Source organism: Eufriesea mexicana, unplaced genomic scaffold, assembly GCF_001483705.2.
Source record: "Eufriesea mexicana isolate 0111107269 unplaced genomic scaffold, ASM148370v2 scaffold474474897, whole genome shotgun sequence".
Lineage (NCBI taxonomy): Eukaryota > Metazoa > Arthropoda > Insecta > Hymenoptera > Apidae > Eufriesea > Eufriesea mexicana.
In genome coordinates, this window is record NW_016907931.1 from 75,150 (window position 1) to 94,797 (window position 19,648).

At 41.8% G+C, this 19,648-nt stretch overlaps 1 protein-coding gene across 1 annotated transcript in view; it reads right to left on the minus strand.

The window, feature by feature from the left end:
• Window positions 1-19,648, minus strand: part of LOC108545958 (uncharacterized) — a 74,148-nt gene that overhangs the window by 446 nt on the left and 54,054 nt on the right. The window contains exons 2-7 of the mRNA XM_017897831.1: window positions 2,465-2,650; window positions 1,980-2,127; window positions 1,511-1,787; window positions 750-993; window positions 418-555; window positions 41-328 (exon numbers count right to left, since the gene is read on the minus strand). Coding sequence (XP_017753320.1) covers window positions 41-328; window positions 418-555; window positions 750-993; window positions 1,511-1,787; window positions 1,980-2,127; window positions 2,465-2,650 — 1,281 coding nt within the window. The remainder of the gene's footprint in view (window positions 1-40; window positions 329-417; window positions 556-749; window positions 994-1,510; window positions 1,788-1,979; window positions 2,128-2,464; window positions 2,651-19,648) is intronic.

The following is a 19,648-nucleotide window of genomic DNA, read 5'->3' on the forward strand; positions in this document are numbered from 1 at the left end:
TTAGTATCGCGTGTAAAGTTGAAAGGAACGAAATAAATACCTGGATTTGGTGCAATCTCGGTACCAAGGACCAGAGCAGCTGCAGCAGCCCCGGCAGCAGCTACGTGGGTGCCATCGTTGTCCGGTTCTTGGCTGAACGACAACTTGCGGCGCTGAGGGCAACTCTCCGAAACGCAGATGTGCTTGGTCCCGTTTGACCTGGTGTGTTTATGCCTCGACAAGTTTCTTCTGTGAAGGTCTATGAAAAACAGCGTGAAACTGCCTACCAGAACGCAGGTCGAGCTGAAGTAGTAACCGGCCTTTCCGCCATAGCCGATGTTCATGTACCCTGCAAACACTCGTGCTCTTTAGTAATAATTCCTGAAAGTGATAAATTTTGAAGTATCTTCAAAGCAATCGAAATATCTCGAAGATTACCAGAGATTGGAACTCCAATTGCTATCGGGATAGCTTGGGAACATTGAACCAAGCCCCACGTTCTTGCGAAATTTCTCGCCCTCACTCTCTCGTACGTGTACATTTTCAGACTGTAATGGTAGCCGCCGCAGAAGATGCCTGCAAGATACGATGTTACGACTTAATTAAACGATCTAGTTAAACACACAGTGTAACCGGTGCATAAATTACGGCATTGGAAAGAAGGGAGAAGATTAATTCGTGAAATTACGGAGTAGTTAGATGTAGATTCATAGGGGCAGAGGTTTTTATTTCGACGTACACACGCGAGTTTACGAGTGAGGTTACTGTACCGTAAATCCAGGCGAACAGCACATATCCGTGATAATTTCCCTGCACCGCGGTGAGGGCCAGAATGCACAATCCGCATACAAATACCGCCGCTTGCGTGAGATACTGACGCGCAATTCTGCATTCGACGCTGCGATGCACGACCAAAAGGCCAAAGGCTACGCAGCCGAGGGTCCAGGCCAGGCCGAGATAAGCCTGAAGCAGGATCACCGTGTCGCCGAGGCCTTCTTTCTCCGCCTGATGGGCCTGTGACGAAATAAAAATTTCGAGAAATCACTTTTCTCCCATTCCTCTGCCTCTTAACATTAAGCGGCATCTTCGTATTATTAAAGTGCATCTACATAAATTTTTATTTCAAAAGGCGTAAGGCCTTCTCTCCTTGTTTGATAGGTCTATGAGGTAACCAAAGGTTTAAAAAGTATGCTCCTTTGGAAAAATATTTTTTTCATTCCTCTGTCTCTTTTTATTAAGCGATATCTTCGTATTACTAAAGTGCATCTATATAAATTTTTATTTCAAAGAGCGTAAGGATTGCTCCCTCTCTGCTTGATGATGCTATGATGTAACGAAAAGTTTGAAAATCTATACTCGGTTCGAAAAATAATTAATTTCGCATTTCTCTGTGTCTTTTTATTAAGAGACATGTTAATGTTGGATCTTAATATCGCATCTATGCAAATTTTTGTTTCGAAGCGTGCAGAAAATAGGCATTTTGTTTTTTTCGGTTCGAATTGATTATGCGACGTGTTGTCGTGCATTTTACCAAGTAAAATATCGGAGTGTTGATTCCAAAGGCAGATATTCCAGTGGACACCAGCAGTATTCTTACGGTTTTGCTCTTCAGCGTACTGAAGTCGAAGAACGGTGGCCCGTCGTCGGTCTTGTTCTTGTCTTTAATTTTACGCTTTTGATTTTTCAGGTGCAGGATGGCTCTGCGTTGCGGGTGATACAGGGACGCACTGCGGTAAAATGTGCCCAAGATGAACGTGAGGAAAACTACGCCCGTCACTGCCTGAAGACCTAAACGCCAGCCGATCTTGCTGAAATCGAAAGGTAGAATTTTTCGTATATTTCATTTTAGGAAAAAAGAAAAATTCATTTTCACGAATTTCGTTCTTAGAAAATTTAGTGTATTTCACTAGATAATTGTTATCGATAAGCTAACACGAGAGACGATTAAACTCCTCGTGACAGTTCAGATAGAATCAGATAAGAAGTTGGTACTACGTTACCTAATCATTCCCTTTATAAAAGCCGACATAACTGCGATACCAAGGCCACTTCCGGACACGATAAAAATCTCGACCAGTTCTCTACGTCTCTTGAAATATTGCGCCACCATTAACGTGCTGCAATCCCTCGTCATGCCAACCCCTATACCTGGAAAGTAATTAAATATAGTTCATGAACTTGAAGTTACGCTATTCCTTTAATATTTCATTTCAAAAGTGGCCTTCTACCCAGAGAATTATTCACGCGAATCGTCTTCCTTCAGAATATTATTAAGAATTTCAGGGGTAGAAGTCCCATAAGGAAACTCGTAATAGACGAGTCACAATTGCTCGAGACGAAATATAAGTGGCGTTTAATCGATTCAGAAGGGAAATTATACGAGTCGTGGAACCTTTTGTCGTAGCTTTTTTCTTTTTTCCCGAAAAGTCAGACAAAGGATCAGGGATTTTTAATTTATCGCTATTACATTGTTACAGTGACTCACCAACCACGGCGCCGTAGCTGAAGAACAACTGGTGGAACTGCGAGGCGAAAGAAGTGAAAAGACAGCCGAGTGCTGTAACGAGGCCACCCAAAACTGCGGTGAGTCTTGTACTTTTTCTCCGACAAAACGCTATTGTTACGGGTGAAACTAGTAGAGCCACTCCCGTCGACATTGCTCCCAGCCACCCTATAAAGAGATAAAACTTTCTTAATCGCTTTTTGATCGCTCAGCATTCCTCGGTATATCGGTTTTTACGGTAAAAGTTGATAGTGCGTGCTGCTTTAATACCGCGCGAGTTCGTTAAATATTTATACGCGTGTACTCATTTTACTAACTTTGCGAGACACAGGGATATTTTAATATTTAAAAATTAAAAATATTGTTTCTACGAGAGAAAAGTATTTTCCGCGAAGGTTTGTCTCATTCGATTCTTTTCTCCCAAATTTTATATTGGAGTTGATTTGCAGATTGGTTCCTGGAATTTACAATACGATAGGGGTGGCTTTCAGAAAGCTAGTTATGTGGTTTTTGGTAAATCAGAATTTTTTGACAATGTATAAAGCTTGAAAATGACACTCAGTCATTTTATTGCTTTATTGCACAATTTTTCCTTTATCTCTTTGGAGAGGGTATCTTCTTCCCAAGTTAGGAAAGAATCACTTTCCACCCCTGCGCATTGATGGATGGCGATTGCAGCCCCATCCCTTTTCCAAACTGATTGGCAGTTCTTGTAAGAACCGTCTTCCCTGATTGATGATCGGAGTGATTAGGATATCAATAGATTTAATCGTATATTCCGCAATCAAGGATAGCCGAAATAAATCTTCCGAAATCTTCTCGAAATTGTAATTTATAATTACAATTATAATTGAAACCCAATATTTCAGCAACGAAGTGCTTCACGTTTCAAACAGGATTCTCAAATATCATCTTAACAGAATTAAATTCCTGAAGTAACACCTATACTATCCATAGGTTCGAAAGAATTTATTTAACAAATTTGAAGAAATTCCCACGAATCTAAAATATTGTTGAATAGTTTCTTTCCACGCATCAAGCTTATAAAGCCTTACTGTTTTCCTGTGTACCCTGGATAACTTGGAATATGCATAAATTCAAAGGTAAACAAGATAATATTGACTCAATTGGCCAAACTCCAGGACCAAACACTTCACGCCTCATCGTTCATTGATATTCAAATTCTCCTAGGCTTCATTTGCACCGTTCGATACACGATTTATGCGTTTCGTATGCCGTTACCGATTTGAGTTCCGCCGCGTCGGCGTTCAATCTCGGCCGGCCATATTTCACCTTCGTAGTTTGCAATCATAATAAACGCCTCGCGTTCCCAGGGTTCCCCTCAATTAGAACCGTATCGTGGCATGATCGATATCCCGGGCTCGCTATTTCGTCCTAGTCACCGTGGTTCCACCGACCGATCCCTTCTTCGTCCGAATCGACCACCGTTCAGAGATCGACGTGATAAATCGATTCTGCCCCGAGACACAGCCACTTTCGTCCACGAAACTTTCGTCGTCTACCTTCTTCAACGGTCACGACCGATCGTCACGGTCATCCTTCTTTCATGCTTACGCTTGTTCTTTTACCGCCACCGATCGCTCTTCCTAAGACCGCCCATTAAACGCAGTCCACCTCGCCGAACAGAAGTCGACTCCAGATCGAGGTTAAGACCGTTTTAATTACAACAGCGACGAATAGCCGAAGCGATTAGCGGCGTGTAGCTAGGTCGTTTAATTAATTTTCACCGTTCCCGATCGAAGCCGCGGACGTCAAGCTGGCTCATCGATCAACCGGAGAATGCCGTCCATCGCAGAAGATGGGGTCGGTTCCCGGAGACAATGGGGCACGCGAAGGATAAAAAGGGGGATTATTAATCTCTGGAGACACTTTCGACAGCCATGGTCGCAGTTCCCATCGGCACCTCGATCGGTGTTTCCTCCGATTCAGTAGCTTCCTCTCTGTGCCGAGGTGTGAAACTCGAGTCTTTCGAGAAAATGAATCGCGATTTTTCAGAGTCTTTCCCTCGCTAGTTTGCAGTTCGATGGTCTTTTCGAGCTTGCGAGATTGAAAGGATTTTAAATTCGAGCTCTCGAAAGAGGACTTCTTCTTTTGTTCGAGGATCGTGAAAGAAGAGTGAAATTAGGATTTTTGATGGACTTTTTTGGAGTACTCGTACTTTAGTGCCTTTTCAGACTCGTAAAGAGGATTTTGTTGGTTTCAACCAACAATGGTGGAAGGAAAATTAAGCGAGACCGTGGGTTTTGAGAGATTTTCTGTAGATGCTTGAATTCTGATGTTTTTCAAGTACTGTTATGTAAACGGTACTGCTTTTAAAGAGAATCTTGAAACGGCATTTTCTCTCTCTTTCACCAAATGAAGTTAAAAAAAGAAATTGAAACAGTCGAGTATTGGAAGGTAGAATTTTTATAAACTATGGAATTCTGATGTTTTTCGAGTACTGTTATGCAAACGGTACTGCTTTTAAAGAGAATCTTAAAACGGTATTTTCTCTCTCTTTCACCAAATAAAGTTAAAAAAAGAAATTGAGATAGTCGAATATTGGAAGGTAGAATTTTTATAAAATCCGGAATTTACAGGGAAGGGGATGTTTTTGAGTTGTTTCATAAGAAGCAACTGGTCGAGCCGAATTTATCGATCACCTGTCCAGGCAATTCTTTCTCGGCTTAGCTACAGAGACAGGTCATCCGGATGACAAAAAGGTACACTTATTAATCTCAGTAGAACATTCGGGGCATGATAGGCTCACGTTAAACGTTCCTTGCTCTGACACATAAATCTCGCTGTGAAATTTGAACAGCGCGAAGCCAGATACATATATCCACTCGTGACGTATCGGTTATCCGAGTTTTTATCACGCACAGCGAATCAAATAAATTAATTTCACCGACGCTTTTGAAGAGTCAGATAATACAGGAGTAAAAATACCAGTGAAGTATCGCGTAAAAATAAATCACCACCTATCAGCGATGATTAATCCTCACGCGAGTGATTAAAAAATTGAATGTTAAAACGAAACTGGTCGAAACTCTTCGCGAAAACAGTCTTTCAGCCGAAATACTTCAAGCGGATAAATAAACCGGATTGCGGATTTCGAGAAGAATGTCCAATACATAATGTCACCATCCTTTCCACCCTTGTCATCGGTCAGGATCAGGATCCTCTATCGAAAATCCCACGAGTGTCTAGCTAGGTTTCCACCCTTGAGTTTCCTCTGAAGCCAGGAAACGAACGAGAGGGAGAGTGAATTGGCGGAAGAGCAGGTCAGCGACCCCGTGGATCGTAAGCTAGCTTTCATAGCGACTCTATCCAAACGGGAAGCCTGGAAATCCCGTAGGAGTTCCAACCAGGTGTAAAACGTACAATCATAATTCTTCGCGTTCTCCAAAATGGCCGTTAAATCTCGTGATTCTCAGAAAATTAATATCTCCGAGAAAACCAGGCTTCCACCTAAGATAACCTCTCTTTTATTCACAAATTTCAACATCTAGGCAACTTCTCGCTTTTCGAGTATCGGAATCTCGAAATTTCTCTATTTTTCTACCATTTTATTTTTAACTTCCGCTCCATCTAATTTTACCTCGCGTCGCCGTTCATTTCGCGTTATTTAAGAGTGGCAACCGTATTTTTCCCCGTCACGTTGTCATCGTGGGAAAGCAGGGGGGTTGGAAAAAATTCCGCTGGTCGTCGAAATGTGCTTCGTTTCTAAACAACGGCGGTCGTAAACGGGGAACAAGAAGGGAAAGTGGAGCTCGTTAGCGACTCGAGGTGGTGTACTAGAAAAGCATCGCGGGGACCAAGGGCGCGGCGGAGGCTCGAAAAGAAAGGAGAAAAGGGGGGGAAAAAGGAGAAAAGAATAAGTGGGACCTGACGAACTCGGTTTTACGAGGACGACAATAACGCGAGTCGGTCGCGGGTACCAGTTTTCGGGGCTGTTCGTGAATAATAATAACGAGTCGGCTGGAACTCTTAATCCAACGGAGCTCCATCGGCGAAACGCTGCTGGAATTGTTATACTTGTATCGTTTCGCACGAACGACCGTTCCTTTTCTCTTAGCCGCATGAAATATTCAAACGATACCGATATATACAGAGTGTCCCGGCTGAATGCGATCGTCAAAATATCCGCCTTATTTCCCTTTACGAGATTACAGGGTGGTCGCTATCTTTTTCCACATTCCGTCCTTTTCTCCCTTTCTTCGTAAAATTAATCTTCCCTTTCGCTCTGTAAAATTGAATAAAGGAATGTCTACTGTGTCACTGAAAGAAATACCAACGACATTGAAGTCTCCTTGAAAAATGAGCCCGAGAAAGAATTCTAACCGTGGTTGTAGCTCTCGAAACAATGCAATTTTGCCCCAAGAAGCTTCAAATGTAGAGAAAAAAATAAGACAGGTACTTAGGATGTCCCATTTAGCTGGGGTACCCGGTATATGCACGTATGAATACACTTCCAAGCTTTCTTCTCGATTTCAAAGGCCAACTCCAGTCCAACTTGGCGAGTTGCTCTGTTCACCACTGGCGGTCCACGATAAATTTCAAAGTCCCGACCGGTGGCATGTGGATCATGGGGAACGTCGGTTGGATTTGTATTCTTCCGGCAGATTTAGACACGGAGAAGCTGATATCAATATGCCCGGTGTGCCGGGTGATGATTTAGGAACGTGCGATGAATTAGGACGGATGGTCCTCGAGGAATATTCAAGCTTCGAGAGTGTACAGCAGTCTTAGTGTCTCGCATAAGCTCGCGCGATGATTTACGACTATTCTCGTATTTATACACCTGCGGTGGCTTATGAGAGACTCACAAAATTTTCGTTCTATTCCTCCACTCTCTTCTACTAGCCTCGTTCTATTTTTTCCACTGCCTTTTTATTATACTTTATCCCGGTTTATTAAAGCGGTAAATCTCGCGCTGGAATAATATCATGCGCCAGGCTTGCTTTTAAATTGTTATTTTAATATACAGTTTTATTGTCGTTCCGTGTGCCGTGTAACAGGAAGGAGATTTCGTTCTCGAGAGGATGAGAATAAATGTTGGCTAGGTTAAAATCGACGTTTCACCGGAGCTTTTATAAAGCGCGATGTGTGTACACGTTTTATTAAGCAATTTCACGGGGGAGAGGCTAAGCGCAGAGTCAAATATTGAAATTAGAAAATAGGATCGTCGATCCTTGCGTATCGTACCTACGTTGGAAATGGGTTGACGGTATCGTTTCGCTCCTTCCAACAGCAACCATGCTCCCGCAGCCCCGTGAATTCCCGTGGCAAGAATTTGCACCATAACGCCGGTTACTACGACCACCCAACCCCAACCACTCTCCGGGTAGTAATGCTGTCTTATGGTACATCGTGCGATGTATCTACGACGCGTGAAAAGCAGCTACAATGAGAACACTCAACACTCGTTTCGGCTTATACGATTTAGACTCCTCGTTTAATTTCCTGTTTGTCTTATTATCGCTCGTGGAGTATGTAAAATATAGGTAATTATTAATAATGAAATATAGGTAATATATAGGCTACTAAATAAAATTTCTTTTTGATACGTTACGAATTTCTTGTTATATCTTAAAAAGCGCGAGATAATGTTATTAATAATTATCTAAAGTAACGCTAGTACTAGCAAATTAGTTAAAATATATGGTTTCTTGTTCCCACGAATTATTTTGTTATTAAAAGATAATTGAAGGTTGGTATTGATTAAGGATTTAAGATTTAAAGTGTCCACAAGGTCTGACCTAGGGTCCGGGATTTCATTTTCTTCGATCCCCTTTGGACTTCTTGGCTCGCGCAGACAAACGACTCCCTCGTACTCTCCTGAGAAGGAAAGTTCACCTATTTCACCGGAAGTCGCTACTCCGCTGTCCTCCAGAGCGGGACTGAGAACGACATCCGTCTCGTTGCGCTTTCCAGCCTTCATTCCTTCGCTATTTCCACCAAGATGCACTGACCATTCTTACTACCTTTTGTTTCTCATTACGAACACTATTCCAGTCTTTCTGACGAACGTCGTCATTTTATCTTCGCTAAATCACCTGCCAACTTGTGTCAAAATTTCTTCCTTCGTGAAATTACCCTCGTATCGTCGAGGCTACGTCTTTCAAGCGTTCTGTAACTGAACGCTTTCGACAGATATGGGAAGCTGAAGGTCCTCTTTGTGTCCCAAAGAGATACTATCGCGACATGTTTTGATCTTTTATTGGTCCGTTTTACAGCATCCTTCCGTTTCCCTTCCTTTGTGCTCGTTTTACTCCATAAACTACGTAACTTCAGAAATAAATTTGCCATTCTTAATACTCGAGGGAGAGATGAGAGAGCGGATAAAGAAGCAAAAGGTCGAACATTCGCTGTTCGAGAATTACCCTATAAATAAGTTTACTCCCAAAACCTTCTCTAGGGACATCTCGTCATTTTAAAACTACTTGTGCCCCGGCGTGGATCGATGTTACGATAAATCTAGCGTCTAAAGTCACGCTCGGGAGACTCGGCGAATAGACGAATCTACAAGTAGCTCTAATAAAGTTCTTCGAAAGATTTCACATTTCGATTTCTAGATTCGCGAAGTCCCGATATCGACTATATCACTGTTAGAAATATGCTCGAAAGTACATTCCGGTCACGGTGGGGATTCAATTTCGTAGCTTCTGGCAGATGGAAGATGGCTACGCAGATAAAGTTGGCAAACCCAGTGTCCCTCCAATCCTTTTACCCGGAAACTTCCGTGGCAGAACTTTTAAACCAAGTTCCATTTCAAAACAAAACTGAATTCCAGACTAATGTCCCTCGCGCAGCCTGCTAGCCTTTTACCTGTTAAACGAACTAGAGCAGCAAAAGTAATACTGTACCTCGTCACACGTTTCAATCCCTTCCTTTCAGTTGTCGGGAAAGTGAATATCACACCGAATTTCAATTACCGAAAGTACATTACAGAATATGCACAATATTATTATAGGCAAAGTCGTGTCTTCGAAATAGCTTTATGAGAAGGTTGACTGTGATACGACACATTGTACTATATTACGTGACACATATAGTCATTTATAGTTATAGATTTAGGAGCTTAACGCTAAACCTACCCTGGCCAAATGACTGTCAAACGAAAAATCTGGAAAATCTCATAAAATCTTAAAGAATCTCAGAAAAATGGAATGACAGGTGACACTGAAAGATCGGTCACACGTTTATCGGAAGAAAAATCGCGGAGAGTGACTGAGTTGTAAGACGATAACGTTGAATTTTGAATGAGAATTTAAAAATCGGTCATTGGGGCCACGGTAGGTTCAACGTTGACGCAATTCCTTCGCCCACGGTGACGATTCATCTCGTTGAACTAGGGTAAAAAATGGAACAGAGGATACTGAATAAAACAAAGCATCGATGTGACCACGAAGCAGAACCAAGACTCTTCTAACTCACTCGTTTAAGTCAAAGGCATGCGTATCGAGGTCACGAGAAGCTAGGTAAAAGCTCGGCAAACAAGAGCGAAGGGGGTGCGTTAAGTAAAGAGCTGAGCGTGTAGACATGTTCCTGGGGTATAGTAATTGCGTCGAATCGGAATGGACGAGTAAACGAGAGCAAAAGTTGGCGAATATATATCGGGAATGGATTACCAACGCGTTTTCAAATGGCAAACGACCCGTGACAATGGGAAACGATTCGGGGTGATCTAAAACGACCATCCACTTCGCTCGTGCTTCATGTTCTACTGCAAATGGTTTTTTTCGGGAATTTATTGCGACGTCGCGACGCTATTGTGGCTAAAGCGAAACGTGGCATGGAAACGGTTTAATTGGAATCTAGGGATTTTTCCATTTTCCCTTTCCTCGCGTCCGCTATTGCATTCTCGGTCATTGACTTTTTACTCGGCTTCCTTGCCGGCTATCGTGGATTTTTGTGGCAAAGGCACGATCGATGTTCGATAAAAATTTGTCCACTATACTGTACCGCGATGGGACAGCGGGAAAATTTGTCCGAAATGGTCAGTTTGCAACGGAAAGGGGTCAATGGCGATACGTGTTGCTCGATCGAAATGAAATTACCTAAAATGATATTCTTTACCAAAATCGCCTAGCATCCCTTCTTCTCCCTTTCATTCTCTCTCTCTATCTCTCGAGCATTTTCTTTCTACTTCAGTTGTTCGTACTATTTCCCAGAAGTACCTTCTTCATGAAACACCTTCCACGTTATTATTCTTCCAACTTCCCATAACAACGCGTAGCAAAAATTCGATAATTCTTGCTACCTGTTCTGCTTCGATAATTCTTGCTATCAAAAAGGAAGACTAGATCGAAGAATAAATTGGAAATTTGATTAAACCACGAGGACAGTATTTTAACCACGTCTCAGTGTTCCAAATCACAGTTAACACTTCAATCCACGTGCACTGTTTGGTTCTTAGAACTACCTGTCTGCCCGAACCAAATCGACCACACTTTGTTCCCTGCTTCCGACGAATCTCGATTGACTTTTCGTGAGGGGAATCACGAGATTTGGGGAGAAAATTTGAACAGGATGGACGCAACACGGCAGACGAGGGGCGCGTTGTCGAACGCGAACTGGATTCTGTTAGGTGGTTCACAGAAGAGGACCGTCGCAAGCTGAGCTTGCGTAGGGGAAACCAATGGGCCAATCCCCTCGTTTTCCAACCTCGCCACGTGCTTTCATGGTCATACCGTTTGCGTTCGGATTCGCGGTCGGCTAAGATAAATCGAGTTCCATTTCGAATACCTGGCCGAAGCTTATCGGTTTTGCATACCGGAGTGGTCTACATAGACGATTAAAAGTTTTTAGCGAAGACAATTGCTGGGCATATCTTCGTAATTGCTTGGCTTTTTGGTGGGTCTCGGAGGAAGTAATTTGGAGATTAAATGGCGACCATTGGATCCAGCCAATTTCCTTTTATCGTAAACTCTTTACTAATTCACATATTTTATTTTTCATCTGTGAATTTTTGTGAAATAATTGTACTCGTTGTGACGTACTCGTTAGTTGTGCTTTATCTGAAATAGTAGAAATTTGGATTTATCGTTGATTTATGTTATATTTGTTATTTGTTATTCAACCTTACTATTTATCACTGAATGATTTTTCTTTTCTGTATTTATCTCGAATCATCGTACTAACCGCACCACTACTTAGATTAATCACGCGTATATGCTAAAGCATCTATTTTGCTGATAAGAATTCAGAAATCAAGCAGCAGAAAGTTATCGGCTAAAATAAAAGTTAAACGATGAAATTTAATCACGTAATGCATAAAATCGTAAATGAAGGTGCTAAATTATTGCTATTCGTACCGATATTACTTCCAAGGATAGATTATACCCGTGTCACGGTCGTTGCTGGACAATTTATTGCCGATTTCCACAGAACCGCGATCATTTATAGATTTTTGGAAAAAGAAGGAAGAAGTACCGTTTCCTTTTAATTAACATAGATAATCGGAATGGCGCGAGGGTATAATTTTCGATCAAGAATTGAATTAAACTCTGCGTGTCCTTCCGGTTCGCTGAGCAAATCGATAGAACGGTTCAACCGATCTCTCGCGCGGTGATAAATCAATGTCAACCGGAAAACTCGATCGATCGTTGTAAAAAGAAAACCGCCGGCAGAGATAAGCTCCAAAAATTTAACTGGCTGAGCGTGCACGATAATAATTACTGTATTACGAACCGCGATATAATATATCTTTATTCAATATATCACTGTCAAGTTAACGATACTTCGTTAGTATTTGCTCCCTGCCTGATTATTCTGCAATAATTTGCATATCGTCGCGTGACACGAACGATAAGTTATCCGCGTATCCTTCGCACGCTTAGCTATCGCGAGGAATTAGCAGCCACGGAATCAATCACGAGAGGAAGATCGTCGCGATATAAATCGCGATTAAATTTTCGATTTCTTTCGCCAACTTATCGATTTCCTGGTCGATTTATCGCGTAAAAAGGAAGAGTTACGGAAACCAAAGACATATCAACGAGGAAACTTGTTCCTCCAGAATGATAATCGCGATAATTTCACGGATTATCAGTGGCGTATCTCGTCGATCTCGAACAGCCATTTCATAGCTTATTTCAATAATAATTGACTCGCCTAAGTACGTATCTTTGACCATCTCGCGATAAATATAGGAATAAATTAAACATACTGCTCGGAGTCACGCGATTATGAGATCGTATAGCTAAATCGGATCGAATTTCAATACTTCACGCGTAGATCTGCGGAGCAAGATTCGAGATAAGAGACGGAAGAGACAGGCGCGAATTATGCAAGCAAGGAGTCAGAATCCCCGCAAAGCTTTCCTAAGATACGACGCGCGAACTGCTTTCAAATCGTCGGCTGAATGCGCAAGCAGACGACCGGAATAAATCTACCGTCACAGCAGACACCCCGAGAATCGCGAAAGGAAATCCCTTATTTTCCCCCGATGTACCGGGACAGACGAACTTTACCCGCGAATCCAAGACCCACGACGTTCCCAGAGATCCCACGCAACTCCTTCTAGGCAATTCGACTGACTCGTAAATCTAATAAATTTTCCTCCTAGTTAAGTTTCAATGGATTCTTCGATCCCCTAAGCATCGCGCAGACGATAATCATAAAGTCTGGCAATCGAAGTGAACGTCCGAGAGAACAACGGAAGATTGTTCTATGGCTATAGAACCATACTATCAATTAGCCATAATCAATTAGATCTATTCACTGATTAATTTACAGTATAACTTACAGTACTGTGAATACTTCAGTGAATAGGTTAAATATCACTGTACTGATATATTCAAAAGCTCTAGAGCAGTGAGAGTACAGTGCATATAGCCATCTATACACCGTACTGTCAAATAGCCATAGTCAATTACATCTGTTCACTAATTAATTTACAGTATGACCTGCAACACTGTGAATACTTCAGTGAATAGATCAAATATCGGTTTACAGATTTATTCAAAAGCTACAGAATAGTAAGAGTACAATGCATATAGTCACCTATACACTGCACTATTAAATAGCCTCAGCCAATTACATCTATTCATTGATTAATTGACAGTATAGCCTGCAGCACTGTGAATACATCAGTGAGTAGATCAAATATTGCTGTACAAATATATTCAAAAGTTATAGAGCAATGAGAGTACAGTGCATATAGTCATCTGTACAATATATTATCAAATACCTATAGTCAATTAAATCTATTCACTGATTAATTTACTGTGTAACCGAGAGTACTGTGAATACTTCAGTGAATAGGTCAAATATCGCTGTACAGACAGACTCAAAAGCTATAGAGCAATGAGAGTACAGTGCATATAGCCACCTATACACTGTACTATTAAATAGCCATAGCCAATTAGATCTATTCACTGATTAATTTACAGTGTAACCGAGAGTACTGTGAATACTTCAGTGAATAGGTCAAATATCGCTGTACAGACAGATTCAAAAGCTATAAAGCAATAAGAGTACAGTGCACATTAGCCATATATACAGTATACTATCAAATACCCATAGCCTAAGATATAGCAATCGTTGATGCATGATTCTGATAACGATAAAATTGAAAATCTGCACGATCTATCGAACCATTGAAATATTTAGATCGCGGAGTGACTTGCAGGAACACGCAAATGTCCTATCGAATCTCGCAGAAATACGTCGTGTCGTAAACCCCGGTGTCATTTTCCAGCCCTATTTTTATCATGGTCTCCGTGTTACAGCTGTCCAATCGTCAAACGATATAAATCCTGCACGCGACATCCACCGTCCCAACATTGACTTTGTGTTTTCCTTTGCGTTCTTCTTGATCTCTCCAAGGATTAATTACCGGGAAAACCGCCTAATTTCTTCACTTCCTCTCTTTTTCCTCGGGAATCTATATATGATAGGAAACCAAAGGTGTAAAAAGGAAGATATAAAAGAATGAAAAAAAGGAAAATGAAATTGATATCCGGAATTTCAGTTGATCGACGGGAGTTAATGGAGGACTCGTGTTCTACGCAATCGGCATTATGTCGCGAGGAGGAAATATATAACGGCAGCTACATTGGCACCCAAATTGCTCGAAGTCGTCGTTCTTCTCGACAAATGGCTCTGGTTACTGGGTTAGCTCTTTTACTTCGTCTAACCAATCTTGTCGAATCCGTCGACAGTGGGTATTAACGGTGATCTAGAGCCAGGAAACGGCCGGCAATTGGTGTGTGACGGATGTGTGGCGGAAGAGTTGCAATATCAAGCTTCCACGCGGTGACTAGTTGCAAACTTATCTGATTCGTTTGTTCCCTGGCTGATGATGATGAACGGAAAACTGTCATCTCCTTTCTTCGCTGTTATTAGCAAAGGGTTCGACTAGTTTTTAATCTTCCTTCGCACAGTGTTTCGGTGTAATAACGTTATAGACACCGATATGAAACATGGTCTTTAGCTATTGCTTCTTTGATCAATCGAGGACGAGAGTCGATCGAGGATGAGGCCAAAAAGGGAGGAAAATCGGTAAACAGCGTTGTCAGCGAACGAAGAGGATAGAAGAGAGAAGAAAAAGGAAAGTAAGGAGCACGATGATTCTTCAGGGTAGCCGTGAATCACTCGCGTAGATTGCGAGAAGTTCTTATCTTCTTGGAGGAATCTCGATGGATTCCAACTTCCTAATTTCACATTTTTGCCTGATTCCTATGTAAATTGTCTCTGCACGGTGCCCAATCTAACTTGTGGAACTTGTGACTTCGATTTATGGTGTTAGTTAAGTAATCAAGTCACTTTGAAAACTTCGATTCGAGTTACTCGAAGACAGCAATAATTAAAATTGCAAATGTCGATGAAGGAAACGCTGGCTGATCACTCGAGTCCCTAGATTCGTGTTTACCAACATGGGGATGTCGGAGAATGATGTTCTTAATGTGCCAAGGGATAGCCAAGAATGATGTCCGAGCATTTGTGTTTGCTATAATGGTAGAAAGTTTCTTGTTTGTTCCGCCCATTTGTGTAGCTTTCAGTCTGGCGTGTAGATTTCCTTTGTTTCGCCACTATCGATTCGGCTGCAATGCTAGTTCGCGCATTATCTCGTGACTTTGCTTTTTGTCATACCAGGGGGAAACTGCAAATATCTTTCTCGCAAAAGCAATTACGTGGATCACCGATACTTAAAAGAATCGACTAGCAAACGTTCGTTGAAAACGATTGTTAAAAGTCTCCTTTAGAAAAGTATTTTGTAGAACAGTACACTTTCGTCGTTGCAATATTTTAATTTAACTATTTTCCTTTGTCGCGTATTTATTTTTATAAAGAGTACCTTGATTAAATTAAAAATGTATAAATTGTCATGGCTATTGTCACAGCAAATTGTCGAGTACAACAATTCGCAACGAGAGTGTAAAAATTAATAAATTATTCTTTAATGTAGTATAGTAATGTAGTTTACTATTATCACTTATGTAGTGATAGTTGTTCGTGTACATTGCTGCCCCATACCTCGAAGATGGCTCTTGCAGCCCATAAAAGGACCACAAAATTGCATGTTCTGCCTTCGTATAAGAAAGATCGCGAAATTAATCAGGGTGGTTGTTAGATGAGAATGGGATGGAGAGCTATCAAATAGTCGAGGGTGCTAGTTGCTACCCCTCGTCCATCCTATTATCTTATAGATTTATCATGCTATATACCGTCAACTTATATAATTTAGCTTAGCATGAAATATAATTTTTTATTGTTTATTCCTACAATAATAATTCGTAGGGACCACATAATATTTTTGCAACTAATATTTTTCAAACTGAACATCCATAAATGGTGTTGTAATAATTCAACATAATAGAATAATAAATTAATAATTTATTTTATCCAATAAACAATGTATCAAATTACAATTAATATTAAGATATATTCCTCAAGAGTTCTTCAAGTTCTTCAACTTCTCTGTACGTTTCCATATTATTTCATGCCGAATCGGTAATGTCGGAATCAACCCTAAACCCCTGTGGTAAGGGTGTTCACAAAGAAGCCAAGCCCAGCTATACAGAAATGTATTGTTAGCGGAATCTCATATCCCGCCCATGCCTACATCTGAATACAAAGCTTGCGAGCTTTCCGAGCCGATAAGGAAGGTTCCTCGCTTGATCTCTGCTTTTCAACTTATCTAAACCGGATAAGCTCCAAGGTCGAATATCTTACCGCAAGCTGGCACTTCTCTGTTGGATTCGATACCTCGTAATCCTTATACCCCACTAATCGACGCGAAATTTCATTACCTCCCGTAATTTCACGTTTAACCGATATTTAAAAATCTTCGAAATAGCAAAACTCGCGCAGAATCTTCATCGACTAGAATCGTCGCGTTTCCAACGCGAGGATCGTTTTCCACATAGGAAACTCGGATGACTCAAGCCTCGGTTTCCACGGGGCAACCGGTTTTCACAGAAGGAAACTTCCCTGATCCGACGATGGAACCCGTTCGTTCCATGGAAGGAGCTCGAACCTCTCGCGAAAGCAATGACTCGAGAGCAACTCGCGCGTTCACGCGCCGAGTCTGATTGAACGTTCGCGTAGATAAGAGAGGTTATGATCGCTGTTGGTGACAGCCAGGAAAAGGATCCTCTTTTTCGAATATCTTTCCACGCAGGAGGTTACCCGGCACTTTTTGCCCTGGCCACTGTCAACCCTCGCGAGGGACGCCGCGCTGCTTTTGACAGAAGGCGTTGGCGTTATGTACATTCGATGACGAAGCGGTCAAAGGGGGAGTCTGGGAGATACGAGCGTCCCCTTCGATCTGACCGTTCCTTCCTCGTGGAAAATTCTTCCCCGTTCTGTGATGTATCGGCATTGGGGGATGAAAACATTTTCGCGATAATTTTAACGCAGTTTTTGTCGTAATAGGATCTGCAGGAATAGGATTCCTCGGTAATTCGAATTTAGGTGAATCTTTAGAACCGTTCCAAATACTTTATTCCTCGAATTTATCATCGACACGGTGATGGATAGGTGAACGATTATATAAGGAATTTGTCTCGACATTGACTGCTTAATTGATTATTCCAAAAAACAGTAACACCACTTTCTCTCGTTTTCACGCATCGCGCGGATCGGAGATTAACGAAGCGTGACATCGGATGTCGAAACGTTTTAGACGAATTAAATTTTGAAAATGTTCAACAGCTCGATTCCTCGTACTAGTAATAGCCTTTCGCTATTCCTCGTCCCACTAGACTAGAATTTATTTATTCAACGGGGAAAAAATCGACTTTAAATTCAACTTTCGTGCTTGACAGGATGTTTCGACTTCTGGTTCTCAAAGTATAAACTCTCGGCGAACTTTTAACGTTTCTCATCCAGAGAATTAACCAGAGATATTAACGAGGACAGTGTTCCAATATACTTGTCGAGGTGGAGTATCGTGAAATAAATCCTTCATGGTACGAGTGAATGAATCACTGTCAACCAGCGAGTTTCCCCGTTCCAAACACCGATCTAAAATTGTTACTTTTTACGCGCCGTTATGACAAGAAGACGTTTCCCATTCGAGGAGACGGGAATTCTTAATGGAGATTCGCTCGTCGAATTTAGATTTAACCGGTCGATCGTCGACAGACCGATCTTTTTCTCTTCACGCGATCCACCAGAGATACGTCGCACGAAAACGAGAACTTGGGCATCCAATGTCGGCTATTCCTGCCCCTTTAGAGATCGAATCGAAGCCTTCGAGACTCGCGTTCACTTTCGTTGGTCGAACGGTGAAACGCCATTCAAGAGACGGCGTCTCGACGCGAGATCTGGATCAGCTGTACGTTGTAAGTGTCGTCCTACATGGGATTGGTTCTTAACTCTGCCACTGAATCTCCCGGTTCAAGAACGCGCTCGATACTCACGATCAAATTAAGTCTGCGTAAGAGCGAATTTCTATTTTGAAACGCCTTCGCTGGAGAGGTGAATGACGTCGATCGAGACGGTACTTCAAGCGTACGATGACTTTAGCAATCTGTGTTTCATTTTCTATGACTTCTTTTCGCACGTCTCGGAAGTGGGAGAGTTAATTTTAACGAAGCGACTCGATAGAGAATCTTGAGCTAAAAATATTATTAGTGGATAACAATACAGTAGCTAGGTTACGATGTTACTTCTCAATTGTTGAAATCTTCGAGATTCGAATGTGGAAGTTTCAAAGACTTCGAGAGTCTCGAAACTTGCAAAACTTCGGCATGTAGAAGTATTTATTCACATTCTTGACCGAGAATACTAACTTTCGAACTGTTTCTGGAGCTAATCTGCTCCCTATGGAACATCCTGGGAAGTCTTTCGGAAAATAAAGATGACAGTGATATCGGCGATCTATATTCATTAAATCCTGAGAAAGTCAAAACTTGGAAACTTTCCTATACTTTAGTGGTATCCGTGATTTCACGTTTCACAAAACAAAGGAGCCATTTCCTTTATTTGTTATAATTCTACGCTCGATAATTTCGTCGCGCAACATTGCGAGTAAGCAATTCCGGATCCAAGTTATCCACGAGTATCGGAAATTTGGAGAACACCGCGAGTGGACCACTTCGTTAATATTCGCGACTAATATTAACAAAATCGAGCGCCTTAGCTGGGCTAGGAAGCGTCCTAAACGCGTGGCCGGAAGTAATGGCGGTAACCGGAAATAATACACGCTGGCCACCGGTAATCTTCGTAATGCGGTGCAATTTATTTAAAGATACGAGCACCTGGGTGCATCGAGAGGGAAATTTCAGTATTTCAACGAAATGAACTTAACTACGCCCCGAGGACAGGCGTGATACGCCAAGCGCGGAAAACTGTATTAAAAATTATTTACGAGCCACGATGCGCGATATAACGAACGTAAATCGAGCACGACCACGATGGAAAGTATAACTGTCAAAGGGAATAAGAGTTCGGTGCATCACGCCGGTCATTTTTATGGCGTTTAAAAAGCGCCATCGCGATGGCACGTTGATGCACGAGTTCGAACGTCACTGTCGCTTAACCGTCCTTTTTATACTTTCCGCCACCATTTTGGTCCGGTTTTATACTCGTTCGATGTAAATCAACGTAATCCCTCAGTGCACCGTCAAATAAATTCCGTTTCCCTTACTACCGAATTCTATACAGGGTCTGCTCTAGTTGCCAAATTCTCATTGACAAGAGGCCATAGAG